Source organism: Meles meles, chromosome 13 (assembly GCF_922984935.1).
Source record: "Meles meles chromosome 13, mMelMel3.1 paternal haplotype, whole genome shotgun sequence".
Taxonomy (NCBI): domain Eukaryota; kingdom Metazoa; phylum Chordata; class Mammalia; order Carnivora; family Mustelidae; genus Meles; species Meles meles.
Window position 1 is genome coordinate 76,357,051 of NC_060078.1, and position 24,075 is coordinate 76,381,125.

The 24,075-nt window shown below is 37.7% G+C and overlaps 1 protein-coding gene across 6 annotated transcripts; it reads right to left on the reverse strand.

Moving 5' to 3' along the window:
* Positions 1-1,322: 1,322 nt before the first annotated feature.
* Positions 1,323-22,261, reverse strand: TIAL1 (TIA1 cytotoxic granule associated RNA binding protein like 1). 6 transcript variants are annotated; one of them, XM_046026551.1, is made up of 13 exons: positions 22,080-22,261; positions 19,349-19,410; positions 15,412-15,508; positions 10,385-10,483; positions 10,046-10,100; positions 9,800-9,887; positions 7,849-7,924; positions 6,590-6,698; positions 5,960-6,055; positions 5,775-5,859; positions 5,421-5,544; positions 4,943-5,082; positions 1,323-4,122 (listed from the first exon to the last, which is right to left on the reverse strand). In XM_046026551.1, exons 3-13 carry the CDS (start codon positions 15,421-15,423, stop codon positions 3,996-3,998), a joined length of 1,011 nt encoding a protein of 336 aa, XP_045882507.1. In that variant the 5' UTR covers positions 15,424-15,508; positions 19,349-19,410; positions 22,080-22,261; the 3' UTR covers positions 1,323-3,995. The 6 variants fall into 6 exon arrangements, 5 of the variants coding, with proteins under 5 accessions (XP_045882507.1, XP_045882506.1, XP_045882505.1 ...); XM_046026550.1 differs by having other exon boundaries at positions 10,385-10,534; XM_046026549.1 differs by lacking the exon at positions 19,349-19,410.
* Between the last annotated feature and the right edge of the window lie 1,814 nt (positions 22,262-24,075).

Genomic DNA, 24,075 nt, shown 5'->3' on the forward strand with positions numbered 1-24,075 from the left:
CTTACTTCCCAACGGGCTGCTTGCCTGCCCCTCTTCTAACAGCCAGCACACAGCTCTCCAGCCACATTCGTCTGGTAGACTTTCCAAGCTGACTTCAAAATATCAGAATATGGGGATCACTTTCCCAGTGGAACACTCCAGCGAAACAATGCTTAGTGAATTGCAAAAAACACAACAATCTGGAAAAGTTAAAATTCAGTATCTGTATTAAACTGAGTTAGAACATTAAGGAAATCATTTGTCAGAAACTTTTACTTTCATTGACATTCTTGTTTAAAAACCGAACTGTGAATGCTATGTGGATTAAGCTCTCTCTTCCCTCAAATAAAATCCTAACTAGATCAAAAAGTCAATCACCAGTACTGCCCTCTTTTGCCCAAGATGACAAAACAAAAACACAAAAAAACCCACCTACATATAATAACCCCCCCCCATTTCCTAGACATAAACTGAACTTCTTTCACATTTAGGTTTTAAAAACCAAAAGTCATTCTTGCCCCCCCAAGAGGTATTTACACAAAGTAATAATTCACCTTGTGAATTCACCTTGTGAATTAGTTTCTAACCTCCACACTGTCATAGCAGATCCACTTAAGTCAACATATGTATCAACCTGTACTTACTAACACATTTGTTGAAGTTGTAATTATTCACATAATTTCCTTGTTTCAAAATAGAATAGATGGCAATCTAATTCATAGTAACCTATTTGGACACATAAGTGTGACACTTTATTACTATACACAGCAGAATTTGTATTTAACAAAACCTCATTTGGACCACTTAACAGAAGGCTAAACTGAAGTCTAAATCATTTTGCAGCTTTCCAATGCATACTAAAAATGCAATTTCAAAATTCAAAATGTTTTAAGGAGAAGTCCAAATGCTGATTTTTAACAAATAGGAAGATTTAATTTGGGCACACCAGCTAGAAAAGTCTCAGGATAAGTTCTTTTCCTATTTTTCTCTGTTTGTTGAGTGCAAACTTTACTCACAGATACTACCAAATATCAACCTAGATGTGGTAAAACAGGTTTCTATTATGTGGGAACTCTAAATTAATGAAATTTTACTATATTAATATTCAGTAGAGCATACTTTTTTAGAAGGATGCAAATTTCTGCTGTTCCATATCCAGAAATTAAATTTTAATTTAAAAAACTTTTTAATTCAACAAAGCTAATGGACTTTTGACACACAGAACATGGCAACAGATCCTGAATAGATGTTTATTCCACATACCTTACTAATAAAACAAAATTGCTTATTTCATGGCAGCCTGGAAGGAATAATTAAGTAATAAACGACAATAAGAAAAAAACCACTTATCAGACAGTCTAGTCTTTATTGAAAGACTTACTTCAACTGTGGTTTACAGCTTTGGCTTACGTTGGCCAGTCATTTTAGCCTCTCACTGCCAGCAGACATAAAAATCACGTGGGAATGGTACGGGGGAAATACTAGTAAAGAGAGTATTAGAGCAAAGATTGCAGTCAGAAACACATCACCAAAATAAATCTCGAAATATTAATAAGAAACATTTTCTAGCATGCCAAAGAATCTCTGCTGTTGTTTTTAATGAACATGGAAAAGGCAACGATTCTTAGGCTTAAATTGATCAAGATAGCACTGACTTCACTTTGTTATAAAATAGACTTGAATCTGTGTTAGCTTGACAGTTGAATTTTAAAATGGTACGTTTCATTTGGATAAGTAGCTTTGTATTTTAAAAACCATTTAATATGAAATAACTTCCATTAACTGAGCTGATCATGAAATCTGTTTCAGATCGAGACGAAGGACACTTTAGTAATAGGTTTTCTATGGCGCTAGAACTAGCCTGGATCATTTTATGAAATCCTAGAACCCCAGGAAAACACCGCAGCTATAGTTCGCGGCTACCACAGTTAGCTACTTCGTCTACTGGCAGACCAAAAAAGGCAAACTGAGAATATTGATATATTAAAAAAAAAAAAAAGTCTTTAGTTGTTCAAGTTTCACATATATTCAAGAAATTTAAACGAGGAGGCATAATTGATATAATTTGAGTGTTCTCCTTATAAAATATAAAGTAATTTTACCATAACATCCCCCAAGGACACTCGCCATAAACAAAGAAATACGGGTAACTTTTATACAGAAGAGGATCACAGAGGACTCCTGTGGTTAAAACTAAAGTGCCATAAAAAAATCTGGCCTGAAGATGAATTTCAGACCCCGCAAATATTCATGTTTAATACATCTGTCATCTGTTTTTCTAAGTGGGGGGAAGAATAATACCAAAATTATCGTAGTCACCAATTTATAAACCCATCATTATTTTAAAGCTGATTTTAAGACCTTAGACGTTTAAAAAATCGTGCTTTGTGGGTATTAATTGCATCTTACTCTGGTAAGGGTTTGCTCATTTTGGTACCCAGGCCTCAAAGCAACATTTCAAATACACTGCCCTAAACATTTGCACCCTCTAGCTGTCAGAATTCGAATACATAGGATTTTATCTTGTACACATTCTCGTTAGGATAGAAATTTGAGGCAGATTTTATCCACATAGCCTGAAAAATACCTCTGAAGCAAACTTCCGTCTTCTACATCTACCCAACTGGTTCATTTACAAACTCTGCACACGTACAACTCCGCCTCTGATCAGGCTCGTCATCCCATGCACGCTACCCACAAGAAAAAAAGTTAAATAAAAATAAAAGTCACGACTCTGTGTACTACTTAAGCTGAATATCCAATTATAAATTGGTACATCAAACTGTCTAAATAAGATGTTTTAGCAATCTTGTTAAAAAAATTCTCGGGCAAAATATATCTAATTTTAAAAAACACCCCAAGATTTTTTTTTTAAAAACACTTGTACTATACAACTTATAGGAACCCTGGAATAGGTTTACAAGGTTTTAATCAAGGTATTTACATACCAAGTGATGTAAAGAAAAAAAAATCTGATTTCCATTGACATTTTAAAATGTACTAATGCATCAAATATTTGTATGAAATTAAAATTAAGGCTTTTTCTGTATAGTAATTTGTATAATTTTAATTTTACATAGTAGCCAACCTTGGAAGTGTCAGTCTTAAACATTCTTATCAATCCACGGCATTCAATGCAGTGGAGTGTGTTAAGAGTTACTTCAAATAATTACATTGCTGCTACTTCTATGGTGAAGCATGCTTTTTAAACATGTAGTTATTCAACATTTACAATGTGTATCATTTAAACTTTATGTAAAAGCACAAGTATGACTGTCTGACTTTAACACAAACACCATACTTGGAATTTCCCCCCAAAATGAAATGTGATTTACTACAGTTTCAATCATCAACACTTTTTAAAGGTTTAAAAACATGTCTTAATGTGGACCACCAACATTCGCTCAAGTAACTCAGATAATGCTGTTCCTTATTTAGTTTGTAAAATTCCTTTATCAGTCTGGCTTCAGTTTCTTTAGGCATAAAGTATTTCCTCCAAAGCGACTCCAAAATCATGCAATTTCTTCTCAATATCACACTTTTTTCTGCTGACTTCAAATGTGGTCCACCTCAGGGGAAGGGAGGGGAGTATCAAGGTTCAGGATGAACTTATATGTGATTCCCAGTTTTCCACGATCCTCCCTTTTTTTGCTTTTAAAAACACAGTGAGTTAAAATACTGAACAGCAAGATAAAAATGGAATAGTATCTAAGAATCAAAATGTATTACCCATTTCTCCTATTATATCAAAATTTGTAGTCAGAATTGTCTTTATTGACTTTATTTTAGTTTTTGTACACAAAGAAAAATCATGTTCATATCCATCATGAACAAAAACTTAAAAAGGCAGAACTAGAAGACATGTGTCCTTCACCAAAGCAAAGCTGTGCTAAAGGTTCCAAACATTTCAATTTTTAAAATAAATATTTTCATTTTCCGATGTCTACTTTCATGTCTTCAGAGTGTCACAGGAAACTGAAGCTATCATGAATTACAATTTTGTTTAGAGTCCCAGCTCACTGTGTTTGGTAACTTGCCATACCATATCCAGCTTGGTTAGGAGGAGGTATTACAGGGGGAGGAGCTTGTCCTTGGGGAGGCTGAGCACCAAATCCACCCATCCAAGCAGCAGAAGGTGATTGACTTGGGGGGAAAAAAAAAAATCTTGAGCAAACACGAAGAAAATATTATCCACCCATTTTACAAAAACAAGCAGAGCCCCATCATAGAATAGACAACAAGAAATCAACACACCCACAACAAAAAGCAAGGAAATAAATGACACGCATCCACACATGTACAATACGTATCCAACAGTAGTCTTAAATTTTTGGTTAACATAATCACAACTTAACACAATGACTTCTCTGAAGAATATCTCAAAACTGATTTTTAAAAAATGACAAATCACCTATCATATATTGCACACACAGTACATCAATATAAGAAATTTAAAAATCACAAAATTCGTGTTGGAAAGAGAAGGAAGAAGGAACCAGTAAAAAATAAAGATCTGGGCTGGCCTGGGGAGAAACGTGCAAAAGACCAACCCACTCTATTAACAAAGGAAAAAAACGCAAGCTACTTTGTACCACATAAATCTTGTAGACTTCTCCCACAAGCCAACAGACACAGATCATTAAATTTCTAAACGTATCTAAACAAAGACCTTTTCCACGCAAAAATAAATGAGATAAAATAGATTAGAAATGTAAATGAAATTCTACCAACAGCTTATAGAGATAGTAGAAAATATCAGTGTTACCGCAACCTCACCTTTCACCTAGGTAATAAAAAGCAAATTTTTAGCACTATAAATCACTTTTCATAAGGTTTCTATAGCACCATGTTGAATAGCCTGATGAATTTACTTTAAATAGATTTCCCCCTAGAAAAACGCACTTTTGATTTCTTTTGTCAAAACTGTATTGGTTTCCACACTGGAAAAACCCAGACAACTTACTCTACTCCAAATCCTTGCTGGTTCCATGGTTGCCCGTATACTCCATAAGGTGGTACTTGCCACCCGTTTGCCATATACTGTCCATACTGTTGTGGGTTTCCATAAACCTGGCTCCACTGCCCCCACTGACTATAGTCGACCTAGGAAAAAACAAATCACCATTTTAGGGAATAAGTAAGAAACACAGTATTTGAAGAAAGTGGGAGACAAGGAAGAGAAAAACTAAGTAAGCACCCTTATGTGAATAGGACTCTGTTATTTATCATTGTCTAAGTTTATTGGGGTGGTGACACCTGTGGAAAGAAAGTATTAAGATTCAGTTAATACCGCAAAATAATCACTTTCGAAAAAGCATTAATAAAAATAAACTGAAAGCAGCTATATGCTTTATTTTCTGTTTATTTTACAGAGTTTCTAAAGCTTTTATGTAGATATGTAAGATGGAAACCTTAAAAAGTGCTGTGAAAAATTGAATTACCTGTTGGAAGTTTTTAGTCATATCAGGAGATTCTTTACCCCAATAGCATTTAACAACATGTCCTTCAATTGTAGTGCCATTCACCGAAACAATGGCATGGGCCGCACTTTCGTGGGTTGAAAATCTAGAAGGGGAAGATATGAGGGTTTTTGTTTTTTGTTTTTTAAAGAACTTACACGATAAATAATAGAAACTCATTAGTTTATAACTGTCAACTTGGTGTTTTCCAAAAGTACATTAGGCAGGTAGGCTAAAATTCTACTAAACCAATGAAGGCGGATACCTGAAGGGATCAAATACTGTAACTGAAAGGAACGGGTCAAATAGCCGAGCAACCTGTAGACAGAATTTTACCTGACAAATGAATAGCCTTTCTCTGGAAAAACTCTTATTTCCATAATTTGTCCAAATGGTGAGAAAGTCTGTCTCATAAGCTGATCTGAGAAACAAAACACATGAATAAAATACTTAAGGCTCATGACACTGACACTAAGAGGGATGAAGCTCCTCAGAGAAGGGGAGAAGACCACACACGGTACCTGTTAACCCAGAGGCAATTCCTCCACAGTACACAGTACAATTTTTTGGACTTGACTGGTTTACTACATCTTCAAATCTCAACTGCTTAGTGTTATCTATATACAGAAAGAAAACAAAAATGTTGATGATTGTACAGTCGTATAAAACTGATTACTATGTACAAAGATACACCTCATTGAGGGAGAAAATAGGGAATTTTTTTTCTTGAAACCATGATCTGATCTATAGAATCAGCTGGTTCACAGCCCCAAATACATTAATTATCAAAGCCCAATTATTATTATTTTTTAAAAGATTTTATTTATTTATTTGACAGAGAGAAAGATCACAAGTAGGCAGAGAGGCAGGCAGAGAGAGAGGGGGAAGCAGGCTCCCTGCTGAGCAGAGAGCCAGATGGCGGGGCTCGATCCCAGGACTCTGGGATCATGAGCTGAGCCGAAAGCAGAGGCTTAACCCACTGAGCCACCCAGGTGCCCCTCAAAGCCCAATTATTACTAGACAGCTAAATTCAAGATGAACTGAGCCTTACAATGCTAATAAAATTTAAATTTCAAGAAATCAAGACTACGCTACTTCATGATTTTATGACGTAGCCATAATGTTAACAAAATGCAGTAGACGTATCTTACTTTCTTGTGTACTTTTAGGTGCAGGTGGTTTACGTGTGGCCCAGTTAGTTCTGATCTGACGACCACCCAACCACTGACCTCCCATATGCACGATTGCATTTTCTGCATCCTACAGATAAAAAAGAGAAAGAGCAATTACAAACACAGAAAACTGTAGCATATAAGACCAATAAATGAAATAACATGCTGGCACCCCTGGATCCAAATCTTACTAGCACAGAGAATGAATTCAAATAAAACTGAACTAGTATCACAAAAAATGATATTAACTACCCCTTGGTATCAACTCTAATGACACATCAAAACTATTTTTATTCACAGATTTCAAAACACTAGTACAACATTTAAGCATCAAGGGAAATTGATCATAATTCAAGTATGAAAGAAAAAATTATAACCCCACTCATTACCAAAAAGAGGGAAAGTAAGGCTGCCACAAATATCTTAACTTGATGGCTGACTGAGGTGTAATTTTTACTGAAGAATATACAGAACCTCCCAGTACTATGGTCTAAATCACCTACCCCGATATCGACATTCTTGTAGCAATGGATTATGATTGTGACAAGATTAAGAACTCATGTTAAGACAAAAGACTTCTGCATTAGGATTTAGAATGCTGCCAGTAAAAATGAGTTTATCACAACTAATGGGAATTTGCAATGAATTTAAGCAAAGAAAGACTACAGCTCCTAGCCTTTATCTTGCCACTTCAATAAAATGTAGGTAATTTAAGTTGCTAAAACTGGTTTAAAATGCTACCATCGAAGCCCACTTTATTATTGGATCTTACAGTTAATACAGATGCTTAAAACATTTTGGTACCTCTTTAAGAATATATGCAAAAATCATGATGAACTGTTTTAATTTTCATTTATATACTTTGCTGTAGTCATTAATATCCTAGCTATAAAAGTATGGATGATCATTTAAAAGTTAAAACTGAGATTTTCATGGTTCAGGCTAAATATTATTTATTTAACTTCCCTCCAAATTCCGAGATGAGTTCATATGTCCTAATCTTGGGTTTGACTTCCAACACATCTTATCTTCACCAATGCATAAATGCAACCGTGGTTCACTTTCTTACAACCAGCCTGTCTTCTTCCAGCTATTTATTTCCAAGAAAACAATTACACTCTACTATTAAAACACACAAAATTAACTAAAAGGCGTTACAGGCAATATCTAAGAATATTCAAGATTCCGATTAACGACTAAATTTTGGATTAAATTTATATTAAGCTGAAAGAACATACCAGTTTGTTATAAAAAGATACAAAACCATAGCCTTTGGATTTTCCAGTTGCCATGTCTTTAACTACTCGGGCATCCCTGTGAAAAGAAGCACAGCTAAATGAGGGAAGTAAGAGTCATCCTCAAAATAAAAACTAAAAGGAACCACACACACTGTATTGTGAGCATTTTTTTAAATAAAATTCCAGTTAGCCCTAATTAACTACTGCCATTCCTGAACTCTCCCTAACGCTTCTTTACCTGTTAGAAAAAAGCAGTAGGACAAAAACATGTAATAAACATGCAACCTAATCAAATAGCCTGCACTTTCTAAACTAAATGCTCAAATTTGAAGATTAATAGGAACAATAGTTTCCTTTTCTAATATTCTATTGGCTAGTGTCCTCTAAGGTTTACTGGTCTATAAATTACTGTAACAATGCTAACTACTTTACCATGCAATCTCTAAATAGTTAAATGTCTTCTGCCTAGTGATACAAAATATATGAAATATTAAAAAATTGAAAAAGAGGTAAAAATAGGAATTAAAAAGGCATACATGGCCTGTTAACAGATTTCTTTATTTTTCTTGGTCAATTCTCTACCATCATTTTGGAGTTTGGGCAGCTGTAAATTTTGAAAAATTGACATTTTCAGAAATTTAAGAAAGGAGAATAAAAAACTAACAACAATGCTAAGCACACCAGTACGAAAACAACAAATTTACACAGAAATTTTAGTGAGTAAGTTAAGATGATTGGAAATATAGAACTCCACTGAATATAGAATGTTAAAATGTAAATACTAAAATATGTATATATAAATAATGTATAATAAGAATAAATAGAAATGAGAAAAAAATCTACAACTGAGTTCCAGTGTGCACAGTTCCTTGCAGTTAGCCTTCAAGATCCTGTCCATTCTTATGAGCAATTCTGCAAAATAACCAGAATGCTATTACTTTTAATTGTGACTTGGACTTTAGAAAAACTGCAGGTCTCAGGTATAAATAAAGATTGAAAAACAGCAACCTGTATTATTTTTATACTGATTTTTAAAACAGTACTACTTACCACATTTAAAGATTAAAAAGCAAAGCAAATATCAAAATAGAAAATTAAGAATTAAATCTTTCTTTCAAATAAATCTACAGAACAACAAACTGTATACAGAAGAATATTGTTGTTCTTAGGTGAAACATACTCTTTTAAGTAGTACTACAACGTTTCATTTAAATCTACAGGAAATACATAAAATATACAGATTTTAATCAGAAAGATACATTGTAACAGACATTTTATAGAACTTATAAAACCACTTTCAATTTTCCAATATATCTGATTACATAACATACAATGAGATTTGAGCATAAGCTTTGTTAAAATCAAACCACATTTGGGCCCTAACTACCAGAATCAAATACCAATAACAAAAAGACATCTACTAATTAATCCCACATTTATGGCTCAGACAACAAAACATTTTAGTATTATAATAGACTACTTTTCAGCTAAAATATCAAAACACATTTATGATTATAATTAAACATGTACATTTCCAATTTAACCACAACATACCCAAGGATTTACCTATTTTTCCCAATTTATAAACTCTTCCTATAAAATTTAATATACAGTATACATCACATTTAGTTAACCACCAAATTCTGAAAACATCTGACAGAAAGTTGGACTTTATAATAGGCTTTACCACCCAAACATCTGCTTCAAAGATAACAAACAGAATCACTTAAAAATTTTTAACATATCATACACAGGATTAGATGAAAACAAGACCCCAGAACATTGAAATGACATTAACATTTTCAACAACATCTAATCAAAAAAAAACAAAACAAACCAACAAACAAAAAAATCACACTAAGTAGGGAAAGAAAATCTTAATTCCAGTACATGTTAATCATATACAATTTTGCCTATCACTACTGAGTATAGTATTGAGTATGATACTTACGATATTTTACCAAAGGGGGCAAATGCTGATTTGATATCTTCTGTTGTAATTTCTGGACTCAAATCCCCAACAAACACATGGAAGTGATCTGAAATCAAAGCATTTGGTAATCAAATACTTAAAGAGCCAGCTACTAATAAGCCTTTTTCAGGCAACACTAAGGGAAGAAAAACCCTATTTAAGCTGGTAGCGCTGCCAGGATAATTTCAGAACTCTTCCACAGTAAAATGCAGCAGGAGTACTTACTGGAAGTATCTTTTTTCTGGCTACTTGGTGTTGTTGCCCAGTTTACTTTGACCTCCTAAAAATAAAGATTATATTTAATACAATTATTAGGCATGTCATTATGAACCATAACACTTACCACTTATTACATCATTTATCAAACAGGATAATTTTTGTAAAAACACTAGGCTGCATAAAAGTGAAACCACCACTCGGCACAGCTGAATATTTGTTTAAAAACTTGCTAAAAAGAACACAAGCTAAAACACACACACACACACACACACACACACACACACACAAGCTAATCTGACATGCAAAAATATATACTCATGAAGTGCCATCATTCTATTATCTTACCTTTCCCAAAATTTTTCTCCCATTCATAGCAGCTAATGCAGCAGCTGCATCTCTGTGTTCATAAAATTCCACAAAGCAATATGGGTCATTGCTTGTATGCTGCAAAACAGAAAATCCAACAGAAGAGTTGACCCTTCTGCTATCGGGTTGCTGAGAAGAAAATCCAGGAAAAAACATTACTGACAGCTAGGAATGTACAAGGTGAGATTGCATAAGCTTATGAAAGCCTAACACTTACAAAAATAAGATTTACCGCTATACCTGACTTTGCGCCGCAGAATACTGTTGTACTCAAGCAGAACCATCAAAGCAGTATAGAATCATGACTATCAGTACTAAAGCAAAAAAAAAAAAAAAAAAAAAAAGGAATTCTGGTGGAATATGTTAAATGTAAATCAGAAGTTTATATTAGACCAAAGAAAACCTTAAGGACCACTCCTTACCACTGCTCTTCTCTCTCTCAACCTTATTTTCAAAAGGATGAATTCTATTTATGCCTCATAATCCTTCATAAACTATATCCCATGATAAAAGAAAACACAGAAATGAACCAAGTTTACAAACTTTACTTATGATTGAAACTAGGGTGAGTACTGCATAGGAGGAGATGAGATTACGTATTCCTTTTCTGGATAAGGAATGAGAATAAAAACAGAAAAATTTTAAATGTTTAACCAGCTACTGAAATGAACTATCAAACTATCCTAATGAACAGGAGATTCTATATATTTTGAATTTAGTCTTCGAAGACTAGAAAAATATACTAATAATCAAGAAAAGAACCTCTGAATAAATATTCCAGGACAATGCTACAATTTTATGTCACAAAAAAAAAAATAAGAAATCTTTATTAAATATAGTCTAACAATATTACACTTGACAGGACTTGGCAAATAGACATTTATAAAGACAATTAGAAAGTACGACCGAAGTTATAACAACTTTATAAACTAATAACCAAAATGGAAATAAATTTTATATAACTGCAACCTGTATCAAATAGCTACACAACTGTACAAATGTATTTTTTTTTGCATAAGGCTAAACACATCACTGTTCAGTGTAAAATGTGCTAAAACAAAACAAAACAAATACTATTTTAAAATGTGGAATTCTAGTTGCACTTACAAGGGGTACAAAATACCAGATAAAATAAAGATCTTTTCAACAACCACTGTTTTTCATTCCAGGAAAGTTTTAGAAGAAAAATCCAAAATAAGACGTCTAAAACAATAGTGGCGAATCAACCAGAAGGCATTTCCTTGAGGGAAAAAAAGTGTGATCATTAATACTGACAAGAAAACTACGGGCTCCCATACAAAAATCCTACTGTAGCCATGTGAATTCTGTTCTTAAGAGGGAGAGAAAGGAAATGGAGAAAAGATTCCAAAGAAAAACATGCACTTAAATTCCTCTTGTTAAAGAGCTAACATTTACCAATAACGTTCATTTGTAGAAAGGATTTAAAGGGAAACAGCAACCTAAACTACGCTAGTCAATTTTTCATTTGACATCTATCTCTTCTGCCCTGACGGTCTCTACAGAAAACAACGGTAATTACATCAAGACATACAGAGATCCAAAGTAGATCCATAGTAACAAAAGGCTTTAGTAAACTACCCTAACTCATGCAGAATGACTTCAAGTTTACCTAACAGTAACAGGCTAACCACATTCAATGTATGAACATGTGAACGTACACACGCACACACACATTCACATCACACTGCATCTCATTTAAGACGCCACTGATTTTTGTCCCAACCCAACTGCCAGAGAATTTTTAGCCTAAAAACTGATAACATAATAGTATATAGAGAAAGCTAGAATCTAAGATAAACAATATTTAAAGTAAAAAATCACAAAGCTAAGGAAAAAAAGCATTTTTCATATACTGAAGTGGAATTTATGGAAAGGAAAATAAACACCTAGATAGTTTGTACTAGAGTTCACGCTCTTGGGAAACTTCCCATTTATGCCAAGGGACACTCTAAAAAGCAACCATGTCCTTACCTTAATAAGTACTGTCACCAATTTTTGTTGGATGACATAAACGTCAAGACAGAGAAATATGAGATTTTGCAGTTATATACAAGTTTGAATGTAGGAGTTGCAGAATATGGATGATTAATTCATTTCAAATCCTTCTCCCCACTAATGGCTGATTGTGCACACAAGTTTTAAAAAGAATACTATTAAAATAAATATTTATCAAATGTTTCTCAAAAATTTTCTAGAGAACTCCTTCCACTTTCTCACATCCCATTCTCTCCTAAACCTACTCTGGCTGGCTTCCTACCCAACCAGGCCACTGAAAATTTGTGTTGAGCTCACCAGTGACCCCTCTGCCACCTCTGTGATCCTTTTTCTGTCCTCACCTTGACTCTGAAGCAGAATTCAAAACAGCTATGACTGCTCCTCCTTTAAATATTCCATTTTAGATTCCACACAGCCTCCTCGTTTTCTGGTTTTCTCACTGGAGGATCTTCCAGAAGGCAGCTCTTCCCGCTTTATTGAAACTCTAAACATCACCCTAAGTGTTGAAATGCTCCAGGGCTTAGACCTGGACCACCCTATTTCTATCAGCACTCTCTTCAGATCAAGGAACTAGAACTTATCTAGGCTCATGATTTAAAGACCACCGCAAGCTGGTCTCATCACCCCTGGTCTCTCAGTTTATCCAACCACTCACATATAATGCTCCTTCAGATATCTAATGGACACCTTCAGTTTAACACTGCCAAAACAGACCACCATTCTCCCCATCCATCCTACACCTCCCTTGGTCATGCCCATTTGAGCAAGTAAGTAGTATGAGCATCTACACAACTACAAACAAGACTCTTTCAAGATATCTTTCCTAATGTCCTCCTTTCCCTTATGGCCCCCAGCCAATCCAGTCCTACTGATTCCACCTCTAAATTATATTTTGAACTTACCTATTTCTATCTCTATACCTACCAATCTAAAAAACAAGCCCCCATCATCTCTTACCTCGACTAGTAAATTAAACCCAACTGCTTTCCCTCCTTCCATTCCTGTCCCCTTCAACCCATTCTCCAGACAGTCTCCAAATAATCTTAAAAATGCAAATGAATGCCTCATTACTCCATTTAAAACTCTGCCACAACCAAAATAAAATCCAATCTGTGTGTCATGGCCCACACTTCCCTAGGTGATTCTGAACTCGGCCTGCCTGTCTCTTTACACTCATTTTCCACCACTTCCCTCCACTCCCCAGGCTCCAGCCATTCTGATCTTTGGTTCCATGAATTCACCAAGCTCATTACCAATTCACAATCTTTGTGTCTGCCATTCCCTCTGCCTCCAACTCTTTTTTTTTTTTTAAGATTTTTATTTATTTATTTGACAGAGAGAGAGATCACAAGTAGACAGAGAGGCAGGCAGAGAGAGAGAGAGAGGGAAGCAGGCTCTCTGCTCAGCAGAGAGCCCGATGCGGGACTCAATCCCAGGAACCTGAGATCATGACCTGAGCTGAAGGCAGTGGCTTAACCCACTGAGCCGCCCAGGCGCCCTCTGCCTCCAACTCTTAACATCGATGGCACCATCTTGCTATTCCCTTCTCAGATCAAACAGGTGACATCTTCCTTCACCACCCAGCCTACATAAACACCAACGCCCAATCCCCCATCACAGAACTGCTTTATTCTCTCCATAGCTCTTAACCCTATCTGCAATGATCTTGTTTTCTTGTTTGTTAACAATATTCTCAACAGTATGTAAAACTCATAAGAGTCTCCTCCCTTTTGCTCTCCACTATATCCCCAGAGCTCTGAGCACAAATTAAATTTTTGATGAATGAAAGAACGAATGAATGAGTAATCAAAGACAGAAAGGAAAGAAGAGGTACTGGAACAGAATAAGGACGATTCTTAGTTAGGAAGAAAATCAAAAGGCCAATCTGCTTTCCAGGTTTTTCATAGTTCCCCTCCCAGGGTATAACACGAACTCCTCAGCATAGCTTCCCGCCCCTGCCAAACATTCTTGCCTCACCTCCGGCACCTTTTATGACTAACCCATTCAGAACACCAGCCACGCTGCGGTCTCTACCTTCCCACTTACTCTCATGAGCACCAGACTGGACCAACCTTCTGCTCTCCCACGGAATCCCTTCTTCCTCAGATTCCATGGCCACCCTTCAGTTTCAGCCTAGACACTGACTCCTCCAATAAAGCCTCCCAGACCCAAGACTGTACTGGACCCCAGTGCTCCCACAGCACTTGGTGCTGCCTGCTTCCATGGCACTTCTCATCCTCTGTCATTAGTGCCTGGTAACTCCTCTGTCTCCTTCATCAGGTTGTAAAATTGTACGGTGCTAAGAACTGTCTTATTCAACAGCGAATCTCTAGCACTTACCGGAACAGCTGGTAGACAGTAAACAGTCTAAGAAGTGTGCGGGACAATCAAGAGAAAGGATGAAGAGAACAAACTGAAACACGTCTTTGGGCACTGCTATGGAATCTTCACCAGGAAAAAGGAAATTTTCTTTGCAAAAAGGAAAATAAGATGATCGCCCGAACAGTTTAAGTCCAGTCTGCGTAAAGCTGCTGTCACCAGTACTCACTAGAGATACACGAGGGGCACGGCGCGACACTGTGCACGCAAGAACCTGCTGTTCTTTTACTACACCGCTTCCGAAACTTTAAATGTGTATCACCTGAATCAGGAACATTCTTATTGGAATTGTACGAATCGTGATCTAGCTTCTCGGCACTCTGAGATAAGTGCTAACAATCTTTTACAAGCAGAATCACTTGAACATAACGATACCCTGAAGAACGACCATGTGAGAGTAACAGCACACCAACTTTGTCATTTCAAATCAAACGCCGTTCTAAACCTCGTTTATCTGCCAGATCGAAGCAGTAAGTCAACACAACAAACATGAATCTCTCCATCAGAATAACTTGAGGCTTAAAATGATATTTTAAAACGATACTCATCAACTCATGGATGTCACAACATTAAACATCACGCTGTCAGCACATGGAACTGGGAGATCTTACCTCTGTTATCATTTTACAGCTTTTACAGGGTCCGATCTGACTGAATAACTGAAGGATAAGGACTTCTGTCACATCTCTGGAGAGGTTACCTACGTATCTGTTCAAGAAAAAGAATACATTATCAGCAATTTCCCTTCAGCTCTGGCTCTAATGCATTATCACTTAATACTTTTTATTTCATTTTAACTTCCTCTGTCGTCAATAAAATTTTTTCCAATTAAGTCTAGTCCTATACAAGTAAGATTAACCCTCATTTAGGAAAGCAGCCCAAGTGTTCTAAGGTACTAAATTAGGCCACTAAAGTATCACTTCAAACATTTTCTAAAGAAATCAATGTGACCTTGCATACCCCAAAAGCATTATTATTCTGTATCCTACATATCACTCTCATCTTATTTATTAGAATAAAAATAATAAAAAATTTAAACCAGTCTCCACATAACTACAATTTCTGGATGTAAAACACATTCAAAATAATGTGTACGTCTCTCTCTCTCTCTCTCTCTCACACACACACACATCACCAAAAATACTGATTAATTATAACACTTGATCAATAAAGGCATTAGACATAAGGTGAGTTTATCTTAGACCCCCAATAAAAGCAATTACGTGAACAAAGACCAGAATTAGAGTAAAGTTAGCAAAACACACAGGGATTAGAAGGTTTTGTTTTGTCTTGCTAAACAAGACTTATCCATGACATAGCTTCATTGTTTTGTTTTAGGAACGCAGGACAAAATGATAAAATTTCCTAGTCTAAAATATATGAGAGCAACAAAATACATCGTTATATAGATAAAAAAAGCAAATATAAAGATTTCTTCAGAAATTCAGAGGAAATTTAAGACATGTAGGTATACTTTTCACTATGCCTATTTAAAGATCTGGGATTTTTTTTTTTTTAATTACATATTGAATATATGTATCCTGTATTAAGAAATTCAGAATACAGATAAACTCAGAAAAAAGTAACACCACCACCCAGAAATGACCACCTGGCTTCTCTGGTCACATGGATTTAATATTAATTTAGCTTAATAAATTGCTGAACTTTTAAGTCTTTCTGGTACTCGGTGTATAAATCCTAAAACTCACATTTGTTGTGAATAACCTAATGACCCAAACAATATTTATAAAATTTAACATAGCTTCTCCTGGAAATTAAAAAGATTTAAGTTTTATTTTCCTAACGATAATATGTAACATCTGGAAACTGAGTACTGAGACCAAAATAAGCCTTGCATCTAAGGTTACCATATTAAATACATAACTGCTTTAACTGGAACATTTTGAAAGGGAAAAGTAAACCAAGAAAGGTAAAGTGTAAAAAAAATTATCTGATTAAGAATGAGTAGCAATTTCCCAGTTCAGGTAAGAATTTCACTACAATGGGTACTAAAATCTATGTCGTCCTAAAACTGAACCACAAGTCCAATGTTACTTAACCACTAAACCAGTGACAAACAGCTTTAGGTCTACTATGCCATCTTTTTCTTATAATTAAAGTAGAGCAGACCCATTGGTAGGCCATGAAATGACACACTTTTTCCAGCAGTAGCAAAAGGTTATAGGATCATAAGCTCGCCAGACAACTGCCTGTCCCTTTTTAACTCAGAGGGATTTGTGAGCCTGTATCCAGGGAATAGTTTCTTTTTGTACAAGGCAGAACTATCTATAAAGTAAATGAATAAGTGGCCTTGGTCTCCTAAATGTTATATTCATTTAGCCTAAAGTGCTAGTTAATTCATTTCTAAGAGAAAAAAAGAGGAATAGATAAAACTGATTGTCACATATTTTCACTAAAAAAAGCTAAAATAGATGACCACTTTTACATAATGAAATTTAAGTAAATTAAATAGTTTTAAATTTGCATTACTGCTTAAATATTGATTTGTTCAGAAAAAAGCTACATGGGCATTAGTTACTTTCCACACCTAACAGGTACAATTAAAGCTCTTACAGTTTAATAGGATTTTTATTTCAAGTCAATCTTTTCAGAGTAAGCTACAAATTTTGAAGAATTTCTACAGGCATGTTTCGATATAGTAATTTACATTTCAAGCACTGACGCCAAAAAGCAAAATGATAATCTAAGTTTAGAATGTCATGAAATACAAAAATCCAGGTTAAGGTTTCCTATTTTTCAAATATCTGCTAAAAGTTCAGTGGTAAAGCAGCAAACTAAATTCCAAAACTAATATAAAAAAGGTCTTCCATAACAACATGCAGAACATCTTAATTTACCAGACTAAAAGGGATGTAATTCACCATATAATTTCACCTAAATTTTACCCAAATCTGACTGCCTTTTCCTTTACTCAAGTTCTGTAATTCGTTCATTTGCATATACCTTCATCCTTCTTAATATTCAACAGAGAAACTCCCTATAGCTCTTAAAATATTGTATGACACGGCTTAAGTACCTTACATTAATATAAAATTATGTCCCAAAATAAATACTAACAAAAATATTTAAGGCAGACATTCAACACCTGACCTGGAAAGAATATCATCTCTTAGCAGTACACTTAAGTAATATTTTCTCTTTCTAAATTATATTTTCCACACTTCACTCTTTCTCTTGTGAAGCAATCAATATATTCTAAAGTTCCAAGTATTTAAGTAAAAAATTTGTACTTGAAGAACATACAAAATAATAGAAAAAGACAAATGGCTCAAATTCTTATATTAAAAGATCAAAGAGCAAACACTTAGGAAATTCTAAAACAATTTTTTACTCAAGAAAAAAAAAGGCATACCTTAGGTCTATTTTGTCTTCTATGTGTGAACAGGAACTGTAGAAACTAAAGCATTAAAAATGGAAAATCATGCTTTTATCCCTAACGTAAGGGTTAAAATCCAATTTGAGACTAGAAACTTGGCAGTTTCACAGTAGGCAAAAGTTCACATTGCCAAACTACTTCCTATGTCCAACTGGGCAGAATTTTAAGTTAAGAACATCATGCCTTTCAGAAGGCTAACCAAGCTTTTTCAACACTGAATGTGCTCACTCTGAAAAGAGTAGCCCTAGCAAGGCTGAAATTAATTCAGGCACTTTTACAGAAGACACTATAGCTAAATTTCCATTAAAGTAACATTTTTGCTTTTGTTCTTGACAAGTTCCTATGTAAGAAGAGATTTTATAACAATATCCTTCAATGGGCCTCTACTGAACTGATCAAATTGTCAGTAGTTCATCTTAGGAAGGAGGCAAGGTGGAGGAAAGGTACAGGGTGAGTACAAGTGAACTGACCACCTACATAAGGGATATCGACACACACACACATTTTAAGGAAACAGAATATGATTAAGTTGGCCGAGGTGCTTAATTACAGCCATAATACAGCGAAATCCATCATATAGCTCATCAATTTTATTACGGGATCTAACAGTTTCTTCTGTTATTGCCCTCAGATGTTCAGATCATATTCTAAATCACTGCTTTATTTCTTCCTTTTGACAGCCTCTATCAGAAAGAAAGAACAGCCTTAAAGGAAGGCACTGCATACCATGGTGTAATCCCAGATCCACAATTCCTACTCATTTTGAGGCATCAGATAAATGAAGTTAATTGAACTACAATAGAACACCACTGTAATTTAATGTTGTGTTACAGATTCAGATATACCATGCATCAAATCTGTGCACTCAAAAGCTACCCACAAGTCCGAAATTTGAGTCCCACAAGGTCGGTGTCAGGCAGTTTACTTCCAACACCAGATTACACAGCATGATCTCGTTTGTTTTTTTAGATCACAAGTTATCGAATACATATTACCCCAAAATAAATGTCAAATAAGAAAAAAGAACATCAGAAAACAGACCTTTAAAGGATAAATAAACTTTAGGCTCAACATCAAAACAATTCTATACCACTTTAAATACCATCAAATAAATTAGTAATACTGTAGGTAATGAATATTTAAAGACCTACCTAGGCTATAAACACCATATTGTTTTCTGATGATAGAACCATATGTCTTAGCTTGTGTGTGTCTGCAGGAAAAAAACCTCACTAGTAACACACAGGCATTTTAAAGAAACAGTTTAAGATAAGCTTTGTTAAGAGTACATTCTTTTAAAACATACTGGCCACATGAAAACCTAACCCACAGATCACAATGTAAAATAAAAGGATCTCCATAAACCAACAAAATAAAACCCTACTAGATGTCAACCTCTAAAGTTCACGTTCAAAGTTTTTGTCATGTTACACCTAAGAGAACCCTTTGAGGGGAATTATGTCAAATGAAAGCTTGGAAAAAACTATACTGTGCATTATTTTTATTAAAATCTGACCAAGAAATCCCAATTCTGAAACATTTGCTTTTATCTCAAAATTCCACATTTGAAGGTTTTAAAATATATATATACAAATCAACAGACCACACCATGTATGACAGTCATGTCAGTTCATAATTTTACATTATCAGGACTTTAAAAAAAACAAACAATACTAATTCAATGAAAAGAAGTATAATCATTGTAAAATATTTGAGTACCTCTTGTGTTCCAGGCAGTGAACTAAGTGCTGCAGGGTTAAGACCTAGGAAGATGTAGCAGTCCTTGTCTAAAAAAAAACCCTTCCCATAGAGAAGAGTGGGAGAAGGAAAAAGGAAGACAGAATAGTAAAAACGTACTGACATACAGGTACAACTAAGCTCAAGATGTTGCTTTTTACTCACATGTACGCACGTCACATTCTTAGACAACTGTAAACGTAGACGACTTAAGTGCGTTTCAGAGAAAGAACAGGAGATTGCAGAAAGTAGAGGTTAAGAAATACGCTACAAAGTTAGCTCATCAGTCTACTTAAGAAGGGTCCAAGATCTGATGGAGATGAAGATAATGCAAATGCAAAGACAGTTATAGGAATTAAAGGTAGTGAAATGGCATATTATTTAGCCCGACAAAAACAGGAATTTCTCTTCTTAAGGAGCAGATACAGTTAATGAGAAAGGTACCATGAGAATTTACCAATTATTCAGTAGCTATTATGATGCAATGATGACATTTCAGGTGTTTAAATACAATGTAACTTTTCTTTGTTAAATATAAGCTAGCTAGCACTAAACTCAACTTTCCCAGATTTCCCATCCAAGCACACATGGCTAACTACCCAGCCTTGGCTTCAACAGATCTTAAAGGGCAAATTTCAAATTATCCCAATTCTCTCTTTTCTGGGGAAAAAAGTTAGCAATGGGAGACAGCACAAAATAAAAACATAAATGTTCTCCAGAACAGACTTTTCGATGAAGCATTTGATGTGCTTAAATTGGCCTCAAATTCTCAAAACAGGATGGCAATTACTTTAGTTGAGACAGAAAAATGCAAGCCCACCCCAAAATGAAACAAACAAAAAAAAACCAAACCATTGTAAATAGGTATCTATCTTCTTTACCGAGTGGACTTTCTTTGGCAGAAGAGATGAGAACCTAGTCAAACTTCCTGAGTACCCACCCACCTTTCATCTATTCCCCCAAAGTAATTTCCCCAACAGAGAGCAGAGCCAAGTGGACTATGATCATATCAATAGCAGGCAGAGGGAAGAGAAAACAAAGCAGCGATCTGACTCCTGGTACTCGAGGTAGGTGTGCTGAGCTTCCAGAGGCTAGGAAAACCGAAGGTAGCCAACATTTGATTAGAAATTACTCCGATTTTTTTTTTTTTTTAAATGCAGGAAAAAGAAAGGAGTGCCACACTATCCGGAAAGGAATGCAAATGCTGAGTCATCACTCTTCATTAGGAAAGAAAGGAAAACTCGAATAAGTGGTTGGAAGATGAAATTCATTCATTAGATCAGGCTTCAGGTAAAAACAAAACAAAACAAAACAGAAAAACAGCAAGATAAAAGGAGCTCAGAAGACATACATCGAAGAGTGGCTAGACATCACTTTATCCAATTCTGAACGTCTCAAAGCGCAAACAGATTAGGAGAGGTAACACCAAAAGAGCAAAAGCAGTTTAACAACTGGTTGTCAGTTTAGCGTAGGTAGTGCTCAAAGTAAACTTCCAAGAAGGGAAAGATGCTCGCGCGGCAAGAGGCATCCCTTTTGCACTTCAAAAGTAGCGGGCGCTTGGCGAGTATCTCTGACAGCGTGGGCGGGGGCACGTGGGGCAGAAAGAGAGAAGGGGGTTGAGTGGAGTCAGAGTGTCCACTTTCCTCGGAGAGCTTAGCTTGGGAGAAGAGCCGGGAGCGATGGAGCTGGGGACGTGCAGGGCGAGAGCGCTAATTCCTCGGGGCCCGCGGGGCACGAGGCTGCGATCCCACCCCCGGTCCCACCCCCACCCAGGCCCTGCCCCCGTGGGGACCGGCAGCTCCCGGCCCAGTCCAGGGCTCCCACAGCAGAGGGGGAGCAGGAGCTCTCCCGGGCCTGACAGCCACAGCCGTGCAGAAACCCGGCCTAGGAGAGGTGTGCAAAGAAGGGCGCGAGAGAAAAAGGTCGAAACAAACCCCAGACCCCAGGAAGTGACTGTTTGGGGGAAGGGAGGGCTTCCTTCCCAAGGAAAAGGGGACAGAAGAGGAATGCACTTCGCGTCCGCGCCACCCCGGCCAGGGAGCCGCCGTAAGTCCCAGCTTCGGCCCCACTCTCCTGATCCCTCCCTCAGCGTCCCGCGGTGCCCGGGCCTCTCGGCGCCTGGCAACCCCCGTCTCGGGTACTCACAGAGTCCGGGGCTGCCCGTCGTCTTCCATCATGGTGGGTGCGACGGAGAGATCCCGGGACAAGGGGGAGGGCAGGGCTGGGGAGGGGAGGGGGTGGGGAGGAAGGGGAGGGGGGCTCCGGGCACTGGCTGGGGACAGGGGAAAAGCCACCGAACCCTGCTCTCGGGCTCTCTCCCCCCAGCCCGCTCCGGACACTGCGCTCCAACCAGGAGGAGCAGGAGGAGGAGGAGGATGAACAAAATGGCCACCGCCACCAGCCAGGCAGGAAACGGGGCAGAGCGCAGGCGCGGCCCGCCAGGTCACCGCTCAGGCCAGCCGCGACGGCCTGTAAAGGGAATAACTGAGTGGGGGGTAAAAACAGGCTGCTAAGGAAACCCTGTGCCCAGTCCCGACGAATCACGTCGTCGTTGAGTGCCTGCTGGCCGGCTGAAGCTCAGCCAGCTCTAGAAGAGATCGAGTGAAAAAGGAACCGCCGTGCAGCTGAAGGTTCTGGGAATTGTGGTCCTGGAAATGAGAGAGGGAAACACTTCTCCAGAGGATTTCTGGGAACTGTAGTCCAGAGGAGACGGCCGGTGCCCGCGGCGCGCTGGGTCGCGAAGAAGAGACTTCTGGGTAGTGTAGTCATACGTGAGGACGTGCGGCGACCAGGAAGTCGGCGTGCTAGAAGAGGGAGACAATAAAAGCGACGTTAAGGCGGGGAGACGGGAATGGGAAAAACGCTTGCCGGGAAGTAAACTACAACTCCCAGAGTGCCTCGCGCTGGGGGCTGTCCTAGCCCTGCTCGGAGCATTTTAGGGCTCTTCAGTGGGCGCAGCTTGTGCTACGGCTCCGCCTTCGTCCAGCCCGAGAGCGGTTTCTTTAACTGCGTCTGAATCCGTGCTTCGGCTCCGCGTGGTGTCCGAGTCTGCCGGCCTTTCTAGCCGTCCTCTATTCATCAAAACAGCCGGCCCGTGGTCATCAACCGCCGACTCGCGCGACGTGCTGGAGGGGCTGTTGTGGACGTCGGGTCAGGGCTGAGCTGGGGACTGCGCTCTCTGGGTCCCCTCGGGCTTCCTAAGGTCCGGCCGTGTCTTTTGGGCGTGTTTTCCCGCAATAGGTATTGCTGGCCTAGGCAGGCCGTTTGTAGATTGCTTTATAAGTTTCAAAGGTTCCCCCATCCGTCATCTCGTCGGATAAGGTGGTAAGTAGAGCGCTCTACTTCTCCGTTAAAATGACTCATCGAGTCCGTGTAAGGTGCAGTGATAATGCCTTCAAACCCCTTATTTAATTCTTGGAGTGGAAAAAAGAAATCTCTGGGCAGAGACGTGCACAGACTTAAGGTTGTGTTTGCAGATACCCATCGTATAGACGGGACATGAAGTCTTGCTTGAGAGGAGGGAGCCATTTTCAAACTGCTGTAGGCCGGTAGAATTTTTTTTTTTTAAGATTTTATATAATTTATTTGACACAGAGAGATATCACAAGTAGGCAGAGAGAGAGGGGGAAGCAGGCTCCCTTCTGAGCAGAGAGTCCAGTGCGGGGCTCGATCCCAGGACTCTGGGATCGTGACCTGAGCCGAAGGCAGAGGCTTTAACCCACTGAGCCATCCAGGCGCCCCTTGTAGAATGTTTTTGTTTTTGTTTTTCTTTTCCCACAACCGTTCTCGGTGGGCTTACATCCCCTCTCCCCACCATCTTTAGAATGTTACTGAATTTGTACCCGCTCCTAGTGAAAGGCGGGCATAAAGATTTCTCAGCTTGTTGCCCAACCTTAAAGGTCGCAGTTAATCAGTGCCTTCAGAGTTGGCTTTGCCAACATTTACTGAGATTGAGGGGGATTTGAACCTGGAAAGCTTCATAGACACCATGGCAAGGAGGTCGAACTCCTAACTTAAAAGTCAGTGGGAATAGCAAAGCGTGCAGAGACCAGGAGCCAGAGTTAAAGAATATAGTTACTTGGCGAGGGAGAAGAGGGGAAGGCATGGTGTAGGGGGCTTGAGAGCTGAGAGAGGTGGGCTT